The sequence below is a fragment of the Tenrec ecaudatus genome, chromosome 14, assembly GCF_050624435.1.
Source record: "Tenrec ecaudatus isolate mTenEca1 chromosome 14, mTenEca1.hap1, whole genome shotgun sequence".
In the NCBI taxonomy this organism is placed as follows: Eukaryota; Metazoa; Chordata; class Mammalia; order Afrosoricida; family Tenrecidae; genus Tenrec; species Tenrec ecaudatus.
In genome coordinates this window covers 121783065-121801577 of record NC_134543.1, presented here as the reverse complement: position 1 = coordinate 121801577, position 18513 = coordinate 121783065, and the positions used below count along the sequence as shown (strand labels likewise).

Genomic DNA, 18513 nt, shown 5'->3' with positions numbered 1-18513 from the left:
TAGACAACAGAGGGAAATTAGGTTTTTATGCTCAGAACTTTGAGTGCTTAAATCCAAAAGAAAAATGATTTCTGAAGAACTATCTCATTTAAATCTCACAACTTGCATGGAAAGGCTCTCCGTTTTCGATGTGAGGAAATTGAGACTTGAAGGTGACTTGTCCCAGACATACAGTTGACCTATGAGGCCGACTGGCTGGCTGTCTAAGGCTCGCCTTGGAGCTTGGCACAGGTTTCCTAAAGGCCCAGGTTTAAACTTGAGGACTCCTGCTTGTGTTTACAGATGTCCACTCCATTGTGGGGACTGCTTTTCCTAAGAAGAACGTAGTTTGTGTGAATAAAAAAGTTTTCACATGCCCTATAGCTCCCTGCCCTAGCTTCTGAGTGAAAACGAATAAATCTTATTAGAATATTAATAAAATATATAAAATAATAGATTTCTTTTGTATTTTAGCCTCTGATTTGCCACCTAGTAGCTTCTCCGTCAGCAGAACTTAGTGCACCCATCAGTTTCTCTGGAAGTGAATTTACCACCATTTCTAAAAAGCATCCTTTTCTTGCAGCTGAATTCTGCTAAACCCTTCTGAATAAGTTTCAAAGTATACAACGTGAACGAACATAAAATGGTGATCTCTGTACAGTTCCTCTGGCAAAAAGCTAAATACTTTTATGATTATGGAGAGAAACAAAAAATGGCAAAGAAAAATAAGTTTTATAATTTAAACCAAATAGACATAAGCTTTGAGATTCTGAGTTTGACATGTTCTTTTTCCATTTGTTATTGAGGGCTGTTTCGTGTGCTTTAATTTTATATTAATTTATTTTTACAGGATTTCAAGTTTATTTAACATCCTCCAACACATCCTAAAGAAATTAAGTAGGTAAGTCTGTTTGTTTGTGGTGGGGGGAGGGTAAGTATTTTTGAACATTACTTTGATCTATCTCATTTTGTTGAATAAAATTCATTAAAAATTTAAAGTTTTACATGCATAGTTAGGAAAACAACTTAGAAATACAAAATAGTTTTAAAATTGTGTTGGAATCCAGTTTACGGAGATAAGTGGAGAAGCCATCTGTGATGGCCTTTACCTTCAGTGGGCGTGCACTGCATTTTCCTGTGAGACAGTTGTATTCTTTCACACTGGTGCTGCATGTGACAAGGTACTGTAAATGTGATGGTTAAAAAACCATAGACTGAAGCCGTGCCGGCTTTGTGAGTCAGAAGTCCAAAGCAAGCTTGACTGGGCCGAGCCTCAGTGTCAGTCTGGCTTGATTCTTCTCGTGCTGGTCTTAATGGGAGAGAATTATTTCTCTGGGTTTTTTTTTAATCCCAATTTCTAGTACCACTTGCACAATAGGTTTTCAAAAGCTCTTAGAAAAACAGAATTGAAGGATAATGTTATTTGTCCTCAAAATATTTTGAAGCCCCCTCATATTCTTTGGCTTATCCAAGGAGGTACCCCCCAAAACCAGGATTTTTTTGTTTTTAACATATATTAAAAGATCATTTTATTGGAGGCTCTTACAACTCTAATAACAATCCATACATCAATTGTATCAAGCATATTTGTACATATGTTGCCATCATTATTTTCTAAACATTTACTTTCTGTTGAGCCCTTGCTATCTGCTCCTCTTTTTTCCTTTCCTGCACCTCCCCCACCCTCGTGACCCCTTGATCAAATAAATATTTTTTTCTAAGCTATGTATTTGAATTTTTTTACAAAGCAATCATCACCTTCAAAGTTACTCTTCATTATGCTTAATACATTTGTCAAATCTGTAATTCCCATGTAGGAAACGTTTTGCAAACTCTCTGTTTGGATGGCTAACACCATCTACCTCATTTTTTTCTTCACCTTTTCGACATTATTAAATCGCTGACTTTTCATGTCCCTCTGCATTCATGGAAACAAAAAGAAGTCACACAGAGCAAGGACAGATGAGTCAGTTACATGGGGCAGAAGCATGCTGGGTTGTTTTTTTTTTTGCCCAAAGCTGGTGCACTGAGATGGCTGCGTGGGTAGGTGCATTTTTGTGGTGGCAAAACCAGTACCCCATCTGCCACAAATCAGGCCTTTTTTGTTGCGCACTGCTGTACAATCTTTTCAAAACCTCTAAATAGAAAGCTTGATTAACAGTCTGACCTGGTGAAATGAACTCCAAATGCACTACAAGTTAACATTTTTGTCAGTTTGGGAAGTTGATGGACTTCCAGAATGAGGTGTGTCAATCAACATTTCACCTTGAGAAAACTATTCATACACTTGAGTTTTTCCCATACCATGGTCCTTGTAAGCTGTGTTCAACATCATAACAGTTTCTGCAGCATTTTTCCCGAACAAGAAACATTTCACAGCCACACGCAATGTTCTCTTAAATCAGCCATCACTAAAAACAAGTATTAGGCAAAACTGCTTTCGCAAAAAATTTCACTGTGACCAGAGAGAACCTTCCCGGGTGGCGTCCTGGGTGCACTAACTCAGAGCGAGTTGCTCAGTGCTCGCGTCGTGGGGAAATTGCCCGCTATGAAAGCTCTGTTTGATGCAGCACAATTCCACTGGTTCTTGGGTACCTCGATTTATGTGTCTCACACACACCCATACTTGTTCCTTCAGCTGCCACTTAGAGAGCGTGGTCTTGGAACAAACTTGAGCCAATGGATGTGCACACAAATAGAGAAGCCTGGATCTTGGTTTCAAATTAGATGGATGGAGAACGAAACCCCCACAGACCCTCGTGGAGGGCGATTCCAGCTGGGGTCCAGTGCCTTTGCCAGCTGTTGTCAGGGGCAGCTCACTGTCCCTCCTTCCCGGATAGTCCTCAGACTTGAGTCAAGGACATGTCATCTTTATAAACTACCCGAGGTACTAGCTGGAAAAACACGTGCTATGAAAGGTCACCCCCTGGAGCTTTTTTCTGTTTGTTTTTGGGGTGGGGGAGCGTCCCCTCTTACAGCTCCTCTGTCTTCATATTGCCCCAACCCAATCTCTGCTCCTGTCAACACATTTCTCGTTTTCCTTCTGTAGCAGTGGTGGCTCCCTCTGCCTCACTTAGTAAGACACTTGTGATTTTATCATCTACCCACCTGCCATATTCGCACCTCTACAAACCCATAGAAGACAATATATTCTCAGGTTATGATCAGAACATGGACTTGGAAGGAGTCAGTGCTACCATATATTACGTGGATTGACAGGATAAGGGTACAACACATACCTAATAATTAAAAGACTTGTGAATCTTAAATTATATAGTCTTTGCATCATAATTCATTAAGCTGTTTCACGATAGGAACTTTTTAATATTTCTTCTGCTATGCCTTTACCAGAAGATAAATCAGAAAACCATTTCAGAGCTTCCGTTTCTCAAAAGTTCTAGTCCACTTAATTTATTATCCAACTGGATGTTACTTTCCTGATTTGTAAAGTGGTGGCGTTCAGCGTACGAGTCTCTCAGGTGCTTGTCAGTTCGGAGATTCTGTGGTAGAAGTTTTGTTGTGTGTTCTGTTCTTCAGGTGAAACACGTGCCTACATGCAAATGGACCAGTGGGTTTGAAATGTCGTGATTTCCCATCGCTGCAGTGACAAAGCACTGCACAGGCATTGTCCAGTACTTCTGAACTTTCAGATCTGTCCAGCCGAGGGAAGATCAAGGTGCTGGCAGGACTTTGTTCCTCTTTGTAGGCTCCGAGTCTTACCGTTTCTGGCTCACAGGGACCACTTTCACTCCTGTCCCATGGCCCTCTTCCCCTTTCAGAATTGCAAAAGCAAACCAAATTGTTCTCACATTGTACCACTCAGATAATCCAGGATGATTTCTCCATTTTAAAATCAGGTGCAACTTTAATTCCATCTGCTACCCAAATTCCCTTATACCATATAATATATCCCCAGGCTCTGGGTGTAGAACTTAGGCTTTGGAGAGGCCCTCCTTCTGCCACACAGAGTTGTGGCCATTCATATAGTGTGTCTCATTATTTTCAGTGAGTCACATGTATTTTTCTGTAAAAAAAAAAAGAATTACATCTTTTAGTCAAGGTCATTAGATAAATGATTTCATTGAGAAGCTATTTGTTTCTATTACCAAATCAGTTACTATTTGTTTAATGTGGGGGTTGGGGAGGCAGATTGCCTAGAGCACAAAAATAATTCTGTGGCCCTCGTTTGTCAACACTTGCTACTTTTCTGTTTGAAAAGTCAATGAAAACAATTGATTATGCTTGTAGGTCTATCCACATAACGTATGAGTATTCTTTATTTTTAATAATGTATTGTGGGAGAGAATTAATATCCTCCCTAGCACTTAAATTCAGAGGAGGAATCCCCAAAAAAACATATCCATTTAGCTTTTTATGATAATTTGTTGAATCCCTTAAGTTCTCTAAAGAAGAAGGAAAATTATAGAATTTGTTGTTTTAAATAACTCAGATCCTAGTGAAGGGGATATCCTGTGACATTTAATGGCCTGGGTTTCAATCTCAGCCCTTGAATCACTACTTTGGGCAAATTGCCTAAAGTCTCTAATGCTCATATCTTCATCTCTGGTAAGGGCTTAATAATACTAGCCTTGTAGGGTTGTTGGGGGAACTCACTGAGAAAATGCACACGAACAACTGTAATTTCAGAACTCACTGCCATCGATTAGATTCTGACTCATAGTTAGTTTCCCTATAGGTAGAACTGATCTTCCAAGACTAACTCTATGGGACTAGAAAGCTAGTTCTGCAGAGCAGCTAGTAGTTTCAAATTGCTGACCTTCCTGTTAGCAGCACAATGTGTATCCACTATGCCACCAAGGCTCCATAAATAGTAGGTCAAAACTGAGACTCACTGGCATCACGTTAATTCTGACTCACAGTGAGCCAGAAGTAGTACATACCTGCTTCTGCAGGCTTCCAGCAGTGTAGCTCTTAATGCAAGTAGAAACCACCCTCATCTTTGTGCCACACAGCCGCTGGTGGTACGGCGCCAGGCCTTTTGCTGTTACGGGTCCTTGTTCTACTGCCATCCTAGTAGGACCTCATATTGTCTTACAGTTTTCCTAATGATTGTTTCTGCCACTTTATTTACAGGTGTAAGTTATTGACATCTCTTCTTACAAATTGACTGATATAACAGTAAAAAGAAAATAATCAAATTGTGGACTTTCAAGGAAAAATTTTTAATTTGTTGACCAAAAGACATGAACATAGCTAAAATAATGCTTCCTCCACACCCTCTATCATGATCCCAATTCTACCTTACAAATCTGGCTAGACCAGAGGATGTACACTGGTACAGATAGGAACTGGAAACACAGGGAATCCAGGACAGGTGATCCCTTCAGGACCAGTGGTAAGAGTGGCAATACCGGGAGGGCGGGGTAGAGTAGGGGAACCGATTATAAGGATCTACTTATAACCTCCTCCCTGGGGGACAGACAACAGAAAAGTGGGTGAAGGGAGACGTCGACAGAGTAAGATATGACAATAAATTACCAAGGGTTCATGAGGGAGGGAGCAGCAGGGAGGGGGAAAAATGAGGAGCTGACGCCAGGGGCTTACGTGAAGAGCAAATGTTTTGAGGATGAGCGTAACGAAGGTACAAATGTGCTTTATACAATGGATGTATGTAGGAATTGTGATAAGAATTGTAGGATCCCCCAATAAAATGATTTTTTTAAAGAAAATAGCTAAAATTATTTCTAAATTTCTTTTATTATAAAAGTATTGTTAGAGGTGATATTCCATTTCCCACCATTGTTTTCAGTGTCACTGGTAGTCTGTGCTTCAGAAAGTGCTGTTGAAGTTGGCACAGTGAGCCTGTGAGCTGAGTCGTATTGTATGGATTTAGCTTGCAGGAAGGTTCCTACCTGTTGTCTCATGCGGCAGAAGATTCTTCGCTGTTGATCTACAAGACCTCTGATGGAAAAGTTACTCGTACTGCATACAATTTGTACAAAGCCCACGCTGACCTGCCTGCTGTACCTTCCAGTCTCTCGGTTCCCTGGGTCCCATTAGACCCTGGTCTCCTATTACCCTATCATGTCCATCATGGAAGAATACCTTGTACTTTCCCACCTAAATCAGTAAGTCCGAAAGCACAACAAAAGGTAAGATTCCTTTTTTTAAAAATGAAATGTTCATTAGTTATTTATTTGTACTATTTTGCTGATTATACAATATTTCTACCTAATGTTCACATTTGGCATATTTTACCACAGCAGCGTTCTAAAACCTTTATCCATAGAGAGGTTAGAGATGTGCTGCTGAGTCTGGTCTTCATGTCAGTGGAACCTTCTATTTGTATCAGATTCACAAGTCACCTGGGGAAACATCTGTTGCCTTCCCCAGTGAGGGTATGGGGGTGCTGTGTCCACAAATGTAATCCCTGTGCTTCCTTTGTTTCATTAACTCCCACTGTCATCTAGTCAGTTTTAACTCCTAGCAATGGTATCACCTCCCCTGTGGATTTTCTAGGCTGTGAATCTGTGTAGGCACAGGAAGATCCATCTTTAATGGTGACGGCAATTTTTGTAATTTCTGTGGTCCTGTTTCATTTCATAAAATATTTGGTGAAATTTATAGAGTTAAACATTCTACTAAAACCGATGAGGTATATATATGTATATACATACAAGCAAGTGTTAATACTTAGTGAATGGGGGACTTTATTAAAAGTGCCACTAAAGTCTTAAGGTCTAATTTTTGTTTTGTCAAATGTTATGTGACAAAATATTTCTCAGGTCACTGCCATTTAGTCAATTCTAACTCACAGTGACCTGTTGGACAGGATTTGACTGCCCTGTGCGCCTCTGAGACTGCAACTTCAGCAGAGTAGGAGCCTTTTCTTTCTCCCATGGAACAGCTGGTGGCTTCAAACTGCCAACCTGGTGATTAGCACCCACTGGGCCACCGCTCAGTGAGGTACAATTATTGTTACTGCCCCTACAGAATCCTTTCCAGAAATAACAGTTGAATGACTTTCCTTTTTTTCTTTTTTAACTCTTTATTGTGAGTCGGGTGGTTTAGAGAGCAGATCAGTTTTCCACGTAGATGTCACAGTGTAAAATGCATACAACAAATGTTTCTTCCTCAAATATGATTCCTTAGGCCCTAGCCCACTTGAACTCAGATCTCCTTTATGGCGAACCCTAGGTATTAAGTCAGGGGAAACAGCATAACCTGCATCTCCCGCTCAGCTGCACTTAACAGATTTCTGTTGGCGGGTCTCATTGGATTCGTGTGCTACTCCTTATTTGTTCCACTGCTAGTCCGTCCCCATCCCTGCTCTCTTTCATTACACATAGAGGCATGCACACATAGATGATTGCACAATGGAAGTGTTCACAATGTTTACTTTCCGTATAGTTGCTCTGTTGCTGTCCTCGTCATCAAATTGTGCCCCAACTCATGCTCTCCGCATGCACAACAGACCCCTGGGATCCAGAGGGTTTTCATTGGCTGGCTGCTGAAGCAGATCAACTGGCCTTTCTTCCTCATCTTAGTCTGGAAGCTCTCCTGAAGCTCGTTCATGCAAGCCTCCACTGACGGATGATTGGTAGCAATGCTTGAGGTGCACTGACTGCGAATCAAACCCAGGCCCCAGCATGGAAGACAAGAATGTTGCCACTGAGCCTCACTGTCTCCAGTAGATATAATTAGATGCATTATACTTTTATAGGCAATGCCACTGACTTAACATTTATCAGTTGAGTCTAGAGCGGCATAATCTAAAAAGTTATGGCAGTTTTTAAGTCAGTGTGTTACCATTACAAAAGATTACCAGAGTCATACAGACTGGGAGATTCTTGATTCAGATAATAGTAAACCAAAAAAGTGCCCCCAAAAGACAGAAGATAGTGGGTGAGGGAAACTTGAGTTGATCCACTCTTAGTGAGCCAGTAGTCACAGAGAGCCACCCAGTGCTATTTTTAGTGGCATAGGACTACGAGAGGAGTCCCTGAGTGGCCCGAGCATTTGAGTGCTCAACTAGTAGCTGAAAGATTGGTGGTTGGCAGTTCAAAGGCACTCATAGTTGCCTCAGAAGACAGGCTTGGTGATTTGCTTCCAAAGGCCACAGCCTCAGAAGCCTGTAGAGCAGTCTTGCTGGCCACATGTGGGTGGCCTGGAGTCAGAAGTGCATGACAGCGAACAGCAGAGGGGATACATGCACATGCAGCCCATCCCTTCCAGCCTGGGGTCCAGTGGACACGACGTAGGGACGCTGGAAGGGTAGAGGCAGATTCTGGGGGGTGTCCTCCAACACTGACCTCCTCAACTACTCTTTTTAAAACCTTTCCCCATTCTCAGTGGCCAAAGAGATTGCAGGGTTTTCATGTCTCATCCTCAGCAGGGTTAGGGTCCGCAGAATTGACCTCAGCCCTTGCACTGGACGCGCAGCCAGCCTGTGCTGAGGCAGAAGCCGCACGCTCAGTCTTGCCCTCAGACCCCTGTGCAGCCATGGCTTCCCCTTTGCTGCCCTCAGAGTCTCTCAGGGTCTTCCTCCCGGTCTGCGTTCTCTCTTCCTCTCCACTCTCCCTCCCCGCAGCCTGTCCTTTCCCCTTTAGCTTCTCTTCTCTGCGCTTTTCTTTGGGGCTTTCTGTTTTTCCTAATCTTGATGTCTTCCTCCATTTCCTTTCCCGTCTTCCCTATCTTGCTTCTGACCCTTGTAATCCAGGGGGCTTGTACAACTCTTATCACAATCCCTACATCCATCCATGGTGTCATGCACATTTGTACATATGTATTGCCTTCATCATTCTCAAAACATTTTCTTTCTACTTGAGCTCCTCATTTCCCCCTCCCTCCCTTACAAACTCTTGATAATTTATAAATCATTATTTTTTCCTGTCTTACACTATCCTATGTCCCCCTTCACCCACTTTTCTATTGTCTGTCAATCATTGTGATTGGTTCCCCTTTTCTTCCCCCACCTTTCCCTTACCCTCCTGGTATCGCTACTTTCACTATTGGACCTGAGGCGTTTAACTGTTCTGGATTCCCTGTGTTTCCAGTTCATATCTGTACCTGTGTATATCCTCCGGTCCAGCCAGATTTGTAAGGTAGAATTGGGATCATCATGGTGGGCGGTGGGGCACATGTTATTTTTTTACCATCTCTGACATCTCTCCTGTCTGCCTTCCAGCAGCCCTTTAGCTTCCTCAGTGCAGAGCAACACATAGCTCAGAAGGGTGCTGCTCCCTCACTCTCTAGTTGAGTTTTTCTGCCCCTCCTAGATGAACCAGGAGTGTGTCCCCTTCAGTCCATTCCACTCTGCTCAGGTCTGTTAACTCCGGCCCTCATGGAGACTCACAAGTTCGGAGATTTGAAACTGTCAGAGTTGAGTTTGTTCAGAAACAACCAGGAGGCCAGGGGTTAACAATATGGAAAGGTTCACTTACAACGTGATTAGCACGTGTGTAAATTAGACAGATTTGGCTGTGCACTAGGTATGTTGTAAATATGTTAAGCTTGTCTGCTCTTTGCTTCCTCTCTCCTAGGTTGGTGGAACGAGAATGCTTACGCGTAGCCTCAGGAATCCAGTTTCCATGGAAACCAGAAGCAGATGCTTGTCTGCTCAGCAAGTTGAACATGGAGGAGCGGCTACAAATAAAAGAAAAATAACTTAAGGGCTGTACTAGTGAACGAAATCCAGGGAAACGGCTGTAGCGATGTTAAATTTGGGAAAGGTGTGGGAGGAAGATGCCTAGAATATCAGTAGGCCTGAGGACAGGTTTCATGTAAGTGACCTCGATATTCCCAGAGCGTCTTGAGAAAGGATGCGGGCCATGTGAATGAGAACTCATACGCTGGGGGGAGTCTCCAAGTGTTTAACCTTGTGGCAGGGAATCAATGGACAAGGAACTCTTTATAGTAGACCTTTTCTAAGCGTTGTAAATAGTAGACAGACTTGCTTTTTTAAAGAACAAAGTTTACCATTAAATATTATGCTAATAATTTAAGTTATACCTCCATTCTGTTGAGATTGGATTGATTAAAAGGTTAAATCTGGCCAATGGCAGATAACTCAGAACAGTGTCACCCCTTCCTGACCCTTAGTGACAGTTTTTATAGACCACTTTAAAACTAGGGTTGCTGCCGATTAATAAAGTTAAAAACTAAAAAACAAAACTTAGTGAGCATCTATTACAGAGGAGGCCCCCAACAGGTTTATTTGTGAGCTGCCTCTGAAAAGTCGCGTGTTGTCCTTTCTTCACCCGAGCTGAGCCAAGAGGCCGAGAAGCCATGCACGTTGTGCTTTGTTGGTGTGCAATCAGTTTGCTTTAAAAACAAAACAAGTGATGTGACAGGTTGGCTGTGAGTGCCTCTTCCTCTGTGCACAAGAGGGTGAGCGAAGCGAGGGGGTTGTTTTCCAGAAAGAGCCCATTGTGCCCACCAAAATAGTTGATGAGTGGTCAGACGTGAGCTGTCTTTTCTCACCTGTACTCATTCATAAAAATTTTCCAGGACCATATTTTAAAGAGAATACTGTGGAAAGGGGTATGATCAGGTGACGTAACTGTAATCCATTTGGAGTTAAGGAACAAAATCTAAAATTTTGTCCCCTGGTTGTTTAATATGCACTAAATATTTCAGAAATGAATGTCGCCTGTAAAACACAAGCTTCCTTACCGAAGGCAATATTTTCTCTTTTTTCAGAATTTTGAAAATGTGGTTTATATTAACATAGGTAACTAGGTCTTTAAAAGTCATTAACTGTTATAAATAATCTTTTATCTTCAACTACTTAGTTGTGGTTTTTCAGTCAAGTATAAAACTTTCTTAATTGTTTAAGTGATTAGAATTTGGCTGTCGTTATTTTAGTGAACATGACCTCTTTTTCGAAAGCTTTATTTCAGTCACATTTGCACATATCCCATAATATTTCAGTCCTGAATCATGCGGCACTGAGCCAAGGGAGTGGCAGGGATTCCCTTGAAATTTCCTCTTTTTAAAAAGCTGAACGACTATTGCTACAGACTTCTGAATACCAGAAAGACTTGACTTCTACTCTTTAAATAGTATTTTTCACATAATAAAATGTATGGTCTTACAAGTGATGGCTTTAAAAATTATATTAGCCATACATTTAAATTGACTTGATGGGAGAGAGTTTGTTTTTTGGTTTTGATAATATATAGTTAATCTACTTGTGCATAATCAAAATTTTAATAGAACTTGACCTATATATATATATTTTCTTTTAGTATTGACCGTACATAAGTAAGCAAAACTATTTCTTTTTTTTTTTTTTTTTAATGGTTAAACCCTACCTGTAGTGTCAAGGATACAATGAACCTGGGAACTTCTACTCCATTGTTTAAGGGGAAATTTACATACACTGGAAAACAATTTGATCAGTACGCATTTTATACTATGCAACCTAAAGTACATCTCTACTGTTAACTCTTGCATAAAATTCTTTTTTGCATCTCACAGCATTTGACTTATTAACTGTCTTCTTGAATACACTGTAAGCTCCACAAGGGCAAAAGCATATTAACTGTGTTTATACCCTTTTATCGAAAATACCTAGTGTACTGCCTGTCATGTAGTTGCTTATAACATATAAGTCAAATGCACGAATAAATCAATATGTAGATATAAAGAAGACATAAGTTTGATAGTAAACAGTATCAATCTATGCACTGAGTGCTCTGATAAAGTATTATAGCAAACACATCTGACCTAAACCTGATAATTAAGGAACGTTTCCTAAGATAAATCGTGTACAGAGGTATGAAGGAAGAATGAAGGATGCTCTACAAAGAAAGGAGCAGCAGATGTGAAGGCTGGAAGATGGCCCAACTTGGGGTGTGAACTGAGACAAGAGAGGAAGCGTTGGGACAAGGACACACATTCCATGCTAAGACATTTTAATTTTGTCCTAAGCCACGGGGAACCAATACTTGTTGCTCTTGGGCGTTATCAAGTTCTTTCTGACTTGGAGCACCCTGTGGCGCAGCAGAATGAAGCACTGCTGGTCCTGCCCCGTCCCCACAGTCACTGTCTGAGCCTATTGTGGTAGCCACTGTGTCAGTACATCGCAATCCGGGTCTTCCTCTTTGACTGTTTCTCCACTCTGCCAAGCATGATGTCCTTCCCCAAGGACCGGCCTTCCTGCTAACCTGTCCAGCGGGTGTGAGATAAAAGCTTGCCATCCTACTTCTGAGGAGCATTCTCACTGCCCTTCTCCCAAAACAGGTGGTGTGTAATGGATCTTAATAAAATCACATGTATATTTGCAAAAGCTCTTGTTGGCGTTTATCTAGAGAGTGGAATGAGAGAAATGGGAACGCTGCATCAGATCATTGAAAAAGCCAGACAAGCCCCTGAATTAAAGCAGTTAGGAGAGGTGGCCTCCAGTGATAACAGGCAGAGGGAAAAGAGAACGTGGTGATGCCATAGATTGTGAGGGTCAGGTACGACTTCTGGGTTTCTCAATGGGGACACTGGGTAAGTTATAACCCTTTTTAAAAAAATCATTTTATTGGGGGCTCGTACAACTCATCACAATCCATACATCCATCCATTGTGTCAAGCACATCGTACATTTGTTGCCCTCATCATTCTCAAAACATTTGCTTTCCACTTGAGCCCTTGCTATCAGCTCATTTTTTTCCCTCCCTCCCTCCCCATTCCCCCCTCCCTTGTGAACCCTTGATAATTTATAAATTATTATTTTCTCTTATACTGCCCGCTGTCCCCCTTCACCCGCTTTTGTAATTGGTAGTTGTAACCCTTTCGTTGAGAGAATAGGAGTGGGGTTGGAGTGGGAACACTCAGCTACGTAAAGCAGTATACATTATTGTCTCACAGTTTCCCTGGGTAAGGAACCCAGCCACGACTTAGCCGGGCCTGTCCAGCCCCAGGTCTGACGGAAGGTCGCAGTCATCAGAGGCTTTGCCTGGAGCTGGTGCATCGGCTTCCTTAAGTCTCCCTCACATGGCTCTTGGTTAAAGACTTCCATGTCTCACTGGTTCTTGGCAGGACACCTCAGCTGCTGGCCACACGCACCCTCTGAGTCTGTTGGGGTGTCCTCATGCATGGCAGCTAGCTTCCCCTAGACAGCAAGCCAAGAACTAGCAAAGAAGCTGCTGCAATGTCTTCTGTGACCTAGTCGTGTCGACCGTACACATCACTTCCATCCCAGTCTTTAAACTGCCCGTAGGTCAGTCACTACGCCCACATGCTTATACTCCAATTCTGGATGGGAGAATTGTGAAAGAAGTTACCATGTATTTTCAAGCCACCACACATGCCGGGAACAGTTTTGGATATAGAAGAAGAAACCCTTTTAGTGTGAAGAGAAAGACTTGTGTTGTTTTTTTTTAAGAAGAGCTAATCCTGCTGCTTGGATTCCGTTACATTTTGTAATCCACAGCATATACAGAAGGGGATCAAGTTTAGGACCAAGAGAACACTCGTTTAAATGTTTCGTGACCAAAATGCTCGATCTGAAGTTCCTGATGGGTGTGCAAGGAAAGAAATCAAGAAGATGTTATATTTTATAGCAATGTTTATTGAGTTTCTCTCTGAGCTGTAGATGTATGAGGATGTATTTTACTGGTCCTTTCACATGCCGTGTTCCCTTGGCTAATGTGCAGTCTATCAAGATCCTTAAGAGCACACTCTCTTGTCTGACCTGCCAAGCAAAGCTCCCTAGGAGTTGAAGCACAGTTCCTGGGTCAGATAACTAGGTTGATTTGCTCCATCAAACAAGAAGAGTCAAACAGTCAAGGGTTCACTATGGTCGCTGTATTTGTCTTAAATACATGAACTCAATTTAAAGTGAACAAGCAAACGGTGCACAAGAAGTTGGTTTTGCTGCCGGTGCATGGTATATGACCTGTTTAATTCCCCAAGGAATGAAGAAAAAAACGAGTATGAATTGCATTGAAAGGGAAAGCCCCAGAGATTCTGTAATTAGTTGAATCTACCCCCTTACTGGGGAATAGGTGCTTCTTGGGGGGAAATTAGCAATATTCTGTATTTCCTATCCTAGATCTTGTTTACCCTACAATATCCAGCACAGGGACGTATGTACAAGGTAACCTTAGGAGTCACACTCGAGTCAGGCAGGACCATACTGGAGCCATGGATTTCCATTCCCTCCAGAGCCCTGCATTAATGCAGCATCTGCTGCAGCCAAGATTCACCAGCTCACAAATGAGACATTCTTGCCCCTGCCGGCATGCTCTCGCTTGTGAAACTACATCTGCTTGAATTCATCATCACCTATCAAAACCTGGCCTGTCTATTGATAGCAGTTTTGAGCGTGCATTGGGTGTAATGCATTATTCCCAATCTCACGGGATTTAAAGATGAATAAGATTGGTTTCTGCCTTAAGGGTATTTCCTAATCCAGTTGGGGCTAGAGATACGCACACTTAGCTATAATGGAGTTTAGAATGTTCAAGAAGAACAATAGTGCATGGGAGTGAAGGGAAAAAGTGGGGGAGTGTTGATATTAGGCCTAGAAGTAAGAGAGTGGCATGGTACAAGTGACATTGAAACTGTTGAGAGACCAGTAGAATATGAATGTGGACCAAAAGAGGAGCGGGGTGTTACAGCATAAGGGAAAATCCTAAGAACGGTTCTGCCACACAAGCAGAAGGATGAAAGACAATAGAAAGGAAAAGTTGAAGTGGTGAGTTAAATCTTAGAGTGGAACGTCTTGAATGTTATCCCCCAAACTTATTCTTGAAGCAGTCAGGAGACATTGAAAGCTTTGAGCAAGTTGGCATGATCAATTTCAGGAAGGTTAAAATGTAAAGAATAAAGAAGAGGCATAACGGGGAGATGTCGAGTAGACAATCGTTTTAAAGGTAGCATTGATGAGATCTGACCCTCCAAATGAGTGTTTGCTAATAGGACACTGAGTCACAGCTTCATAAAAGATACTGTGCTGGGTGTGGGAGACCGCAAGGGGGATGAAAAGTCCTCTTCAACCAGCGTTTACAGTGAAGAATATTGTGAAATGTGTGCCCCCAAATTCAAGTTTTGTAATTAGATTATGGAAAAGGAATGGCAGTTGCTTCTACCCCAAAAGAATTTTTACAAATTCTAAAGTGAAGTTTGAGTTGAAAATCATGTTTTAAGCGTCCTCAAACTATAGCCCGCAGGCTACATGCGGCCCGCTGAGGACATTTATCTGGCCCCGCCGTGTGTTTTTACCCCATTTGGTTTTTTACTTCAAAATAAGATATATGCAGTGTGCGTAGGAATTTGTTCATAGTTATTTTTTTTAAAAAACTATACTCCGGCCCTCCAACGGGTCTGAGGGACAGTGGACTGGCCCCTGTTTAAAAAGTTTGAGGACCCCTGCACCCCTCTCTCTAGAATCACACACATCCTGTTGTGGGTAGGGTCACTGGGTCCGAACCTACATGCCGGCGTTAACAGCATCCAGAACAGAGCCTGGTGAATGGTGAAGGTTTCCATAAATGTGTATTGTACACCCATGTGCCTGTTCTTCAAGCTGATAGGGGTGAGGGTAGGAGTGGGCAGAAGAGCAGAACCAGGAATGAGGGACCGCAGGAAACGGTTGTGTGTGTGTGTGTGTGTGTGTGTAACTATGACATGAGAGGAGTCTAAAAGGCTGTTGGAGTTGACCAGTGAACTGCTGCAAAGCCATCAACAAGACAGCGTGGGCTGAGCAGTAAATAAGAGATGAGGGAGGGGACCACTTAGAAATGCAATTCAGGAAAATTATTGAGGAAGCAAGATAGATCAGCAACTGGAAAGTGAACCCAGAAGGAGAAGCATTGTTTTTAGATTAGTGCAGACATTTTTCTTTCTACATCATGGGAATTATACCTATAAATGGAAGTGACAGCAGATGCAAATCAAAGGGCTAATACTTGGTAGAGAAACTGGGAGGTCTTGGGATAAGGATGCAGGTGGATAAAAAGATCAAGATCCTATATGTAAAGGCTTAACGTGAAGTTTCTTGTCCTCTCCAACCTCCTTTCCCCTCCCATCCCCACCACCAAAAAGACCCTATATTCCATCCATTGTGGCATGGTTTGGGGATAGTGTCCAATCAGGACAAGGCTTAGGACTCTGGTTAGCGATTGACAGGATGAGGCACCTCTCCCTCAATATGAATGATGGTGGACCCGTCTTTTCCTATAAGCCAGTTTGAGCAGGCTTTCCTGTTACTTGGAGTCTTGGTGGCATCGGGGGTTACATGTTGGGCTGCTAACCCCAAACCACCAGCCCCCGTGTGGGAGAAAGATATGACTTTCTACCCCTATCAAGATTTCCAGCCTCTAAATTGCTGAAGCCCTGTTGGGGACTGAGCATGATAGTGGAGAGGTGGAAAGTCAAAGGAAATAGAGGAAAGAGCTGGGAGGCAAAGGGAATTTATAGAGGTCTAGATAAAAGACATGCATATATGCAAATATATTTATATATGAGGATGGGGAAATCTATGTGCATATATTTACAGGTTTATTATTAAGGTAGCAGAAGGACATTGGGCCTCCACTCAAATATTCCCTCAATGCAAGAACACATTCTTATTAAATTGGCATTCTATGATGCTCATGTTCCAGACACAACCTCTGAGGACAAAGCAGGTGAATATGCAAATGTGGTGAAGAAAGCTGATGGTGCCCAGCTCTCAAAAGATATAGCATCTGGGGGCTTGAAGGTAAACAAGCAGTCGTCTGGCACAGAAGCAACAAAACCCACGTGGAAGAAGCACACAACCCTGTGTCACCACGAGGGGCCGAAGGGTTCAGTTATCAGACATCAAAGAACAAAATCATCATTGTGTGCTCACCTCCCTGACACGCTCACTGAAGACAAGTGGATGCACAAGCAAATGTGGCGAAGAAAACTGTTGGTGCCCGGCTATCAAAAGAGATAGTGTCTGGGGTCTTAAGGGCCTGAAGGTAAACAAGCGGCCATCTAGCTCAGAAGCAACAAAGCCCACATGGACGAAGCACGCCAGCCTGTGAGATCACGAGGTGCTGAAGTGATCAGGTATCAGGTATCATCAGAACAAAAAAACAATATAGTGAATGAGGCGGGGAGTGCAGAGTAGAGACCCAAAGCCCATTTGTAGGCCAGTGGACATCCCCTTACAGAAGGGTTGTGAGGCAGAGATGAGCCAGAGGGTGCAATGTAGCAACAATGAAAAATACAACTTTCCTCTAATTCCTAAATGCTTCCTCCACCACGTCCCCTCCCCCCACACACACACCTACTATCAAGATCCCAATTCTACCTTGCAAGTCTGGCTAGACCAGAGGGTGTACACTGGTACAGATAGGAACCAAAAACACAGGGAATCCAGGGCGGATGATCCCTTCAGGACCAGTGGTGTGAATGGTGATACTGGGAGGGTGGGTTGGAAAGAGGGAACCAATTACAAGGATCTACATGTGACCTCATCCCTGGGGGACGGACAGCAGAATAGTGGTGCAAGATATGACAAAATAATAATTTATAAATTATCAAGGGTTCATGAGGGAGGGGTCAGCGGGGGAGGAGGGGAAAAAATGAGGACCTGATGTCAGGGGGTTAGGTGGAGAGCAGATGTTTTGAGAATGATGAGGGCAATGAATGTACAAATGTGCTTGACACAATTGATGTATGTATGGATTGTGATAAGAGTTGTATGTGCCCCCAATAAAACGATTAAAAAACTTAAAGATTGCCAGCCTCTGAAATGCACAGGGTGCTTCCACTCTGTCCTATAGAGTTGCTATGAGTCGGAATTGGCTCTATGGCAGTAGGTTTTGGTTTTTGGTTTTCTGTTACTTATCTCTAGAAATATTCTAACTGATAAAGAAACAAATGAGGAGGTGGTTCTCCAACAACTGATGCAATAGAACAAAATTCAGGGCTTCCTGTTTAGTGTCTAGGGCACGGTCCTCAAATTCCAAGTCCACCGAAGTCTCTCCTCGTCTCAGTTCTTACTCTCCCGATTGTAATACGGCAGCTTCCCCCAGCAGTCCCCTGGCGTCATTCTTGTTCAAGTACCTTACTACATCATACACCCTCAACGGATTGTAAGCTCATGAGTAATCATGGTGTCTTTTTATGCCTGTTTCTAACCAAAGGCTCAACACGAGGCTAGGCAAATGGTGGATAGTCAACAAGAACTGAATTATGCTGAGCCCTGACAGTACCCCCATGAAGCAATATGTGACACAGTTCTTTGCCAGCATTTTCACAAGAATCACTTTAAAGCAGTGGTTCTCAACCTGTGGGTCGTGACTCCTTGGTGGGGGGGGGGGGCTGTCTAACGACCCGTTCACAGGGGTTATGAATCACCCAATTAATAACAGCAGCAAAATGACAGTGATGAAGTAGCAATGAAAATAATTTTATGGTTGGGGTGTCACCACAACACGAGGAACTGTGTTAAAGGGTCGCGCTACGAGCCCTCTGCAAGAAGAGAAATAAAAATTTAAGGTCATATACTAACCACTCAAGAAACAAAAATTCCAAGTTTGGGATACATGTTCATAATAGTGTGTAATTCGTGTAATGGTACTCTGTACCGTTTAAGAGCAA

General features: G+C 42.6%; 1 protein-coding gene across 1 annotated transcript in view; it reads left to right on the top strand.

Moving 5' to 3' along the window:
* Window positions 1-12217, top strand: part of ICE2 (interactor of little elongation complex ELL subunit 2) — a 59220-nt gene extending 47003 nt beyond the window's left edge. Inside the window, exons 14-16 of the mRNA XM_075532102.1 lie at window positions 830-880; window positions 5834-6092; window positions 9483-12217. Coding sequence (XP_075388217.1) covers window positions 830-880; window positions 5834-6092; window positions 9483-9611 — 439 coding nt within the window. The 3' untranslated portion in view covers window positions 9612-12217. The remainder of the gene's footprint in view (window positions 1-829; window positions 881-5833; window positions 6093-9482) is intronic.
* The last annotated feature ends 6296 nt before the right edge of the window (window positions 12218-18513 follow it).